Here is a 2079-nt window from a genome sequence, read left to right on the forward strand (position 1 = left end):
GGGGGACGGATAAGTCAATTAATTTTCTGATATTTCAAGCTATCTCAACTTTAAAGATAAGTACAACATAAAATGAGGACTACCTGTGACAAAAAGTTTGGTACAGAAATGCTGATGAATTTGCCAAAGTAACTTATCACATCAGTCTGAGCTTACATTCTAATACTCTAATAACTATCTGCAGCATAAAAAATGAGATACTTTTTTATTAAAGAAAACATATGTTTCACTATAGGCAAATTACCAATAAGCCCAAAGGTTGCATCTCACATGTTTAATAATTGTGTTACCAAAGATGACTCATCAGCACAGAGTACAGCTGAAGACTTATACAGTCTAATAAAACAGATTATAAACGACACTTACTTCAAATAAAAGAACATCAGACAAAGCAATAATTACAGTTATAGAAAGTGAAACACCATAGATAATTCTACTTCCTGGAGGAGTTTACTCTTATTATACACTGCCAACATGCAATCATACCTAAGGGTGCTACCATGTATTCTGGCACAGGGTACAGACTGTTAATGTATAAGATAAATGAAAATAAAAACCACATCATCTACCTCAAGACAAGGATGAGCTCAGTTGGAAGGTTTACGAATGAATTCCTCATCTTCTCTCCAGCATCTTCCATTCTTTTCCTCATAAATTCCCTCTCCTCTTTGGACAATTTCTTCCAGTCCTCTCGAGTGAAAGTTTTTGGTCCTCGTTGGCCAAAAAACTCATTTTCGAACTTGTCTGACCCCGAGGGTGCTACATACCGCTGAGCAACCATCATACAGAAGAAGCGGTAGCCATCTGTTGTGCAGTAGACCTTTACCTTAATGTTCCCCAAGGCTTGTCATATTGATCACCTTATTACAAATACCTTTTCATCTTATGATCTCCTTTCTTTAATCCTTGACAGAATTTTTCAAACTGGAGGTATAAAGTGAAGAGGAGAAATATGTTCATATCATTGTCTTCTTGAGTACAAATAATGAAAATAACCTAAAAAGCTTTAACTCTCAGAGGGACTTATATATCTTAACTAACCAATCATGAACCATGACATATTCTATTATGATGATATATCATATTTGACATAAGAATCACAAGTACATCCTCATACGCTAAAGCCAGTAACACTATCATATTACAGATACAACAAAATCAATTGTACTCATTGGATTTATCAAAGACTGTATTTATAGGTACTAACACTTTAAATGAAAGAACCATCTCCATACCATTACAACAACACAACTTACACTAACTTGCGAGGGAAAAGTACAAGCACCTTCACATGCACATAATATAAGGATACATTTAAGGACAATTCTATCTTTAAACCTAAGAACTTGCCTTTAGGGTACTGATACAATTACCAATATCAACTTTAGCACAGAATTTTGGGTAGTCTCTGCCCTTTAATCAATCAAAACTTTTTACTGTGATTTTTCATTCAGAATAATGAGGGCTTTCTACAGTTTTTTTTCCCAAAAGCAGTGTCTAATACAAAAAAAAAAAGAAGGGAACAATAAATATAAAACATTTTTTGTAATGCTGAGATCAAATACAGTAAAGCCTTGAATTTGGCAAGAAATTGGCCACATACCTAAACATGTGGAAAAAATCTAAATATCAGCACTCTCCAATGAATGAGTACACATTTAAGCCTTTGACATCATGTTAGAATTTTTAAGGTGTCTAAACATTTGAATCACTGCCTACAAGTGCATGTAGGATGGGACATGTTGATGGATGTTGTTTTCTAATCAGTGGATAGCAGAAGGGGAGACTGAGTCAAACTAGATTGGAGATAACAATTTTGGGAACTGCAATGTTTCGTTTCCAAATATTATACAGAGTACCATCTGGTTAAGGTAGCCAAATGCAAGGCTATAACTGTATCTTAAGCTGGTAAGGAACTTTGCCTGGTATGGCATGAATAAGTAACAACTTACAAAAGTTCTCCATTTATATTCTAAAAGTGAAATAGTGAAAGGCATAAACACCTATCATACCTCTCTTATCTTAGTACATAAAAAGCCAGCAGACACTGAACATTGCTTCCTCTCATTTTTCAGTTCC

At 34.5% G+C, this 2079-nt stretch overlaps 1 protein-coding gene across 8 annotated transcripts in view; it reads right to left on the bottom strand.

Moving 5' to 3' along the window:
- The window catches only part of LOC119593511 (uncharacterized aarF domain-containing protein kinase 5-like), an 18355-nt gene that overhangs the window by 6302 nt on the left and 9974 nt on the right, over positions 1–2079 (bottom strand). For 4 of the 8 annotated variants that reach the window (XM_037942462.1, XM_037942463.1, XM_037942466.1 and 1 more), the window contains one exon: positions 570–804. The exons of 3 other annotated variants lie outside the window; for them this stretch is intronic. In XM_037942462.1, coding sequence (XP_037798390.1) covers positions 570–804 — 235 coding nt within the window. Of the gene's footprint in view, positions 1–565; positions 805–2079 lie in introns of those variants that run through there. One more of the 8 variants, XM_037942470.1, reaches the window with a different exon arrangement.

The sequence above is a fragment of the Penaeus monodon genome, chromosome 32, assembly GCF_015228065.2.
Source record: "Penaeus monodon isolate SGIC_2016 chromosome 32, NSTDA_Pmon_1, whole genome shotgun sequence".
NCBI lineage: Eukaryota > Metazoa > Arthropoda > Malacostraca > Decapoda > Penaeidae > Penaeus > Penaeus monodon.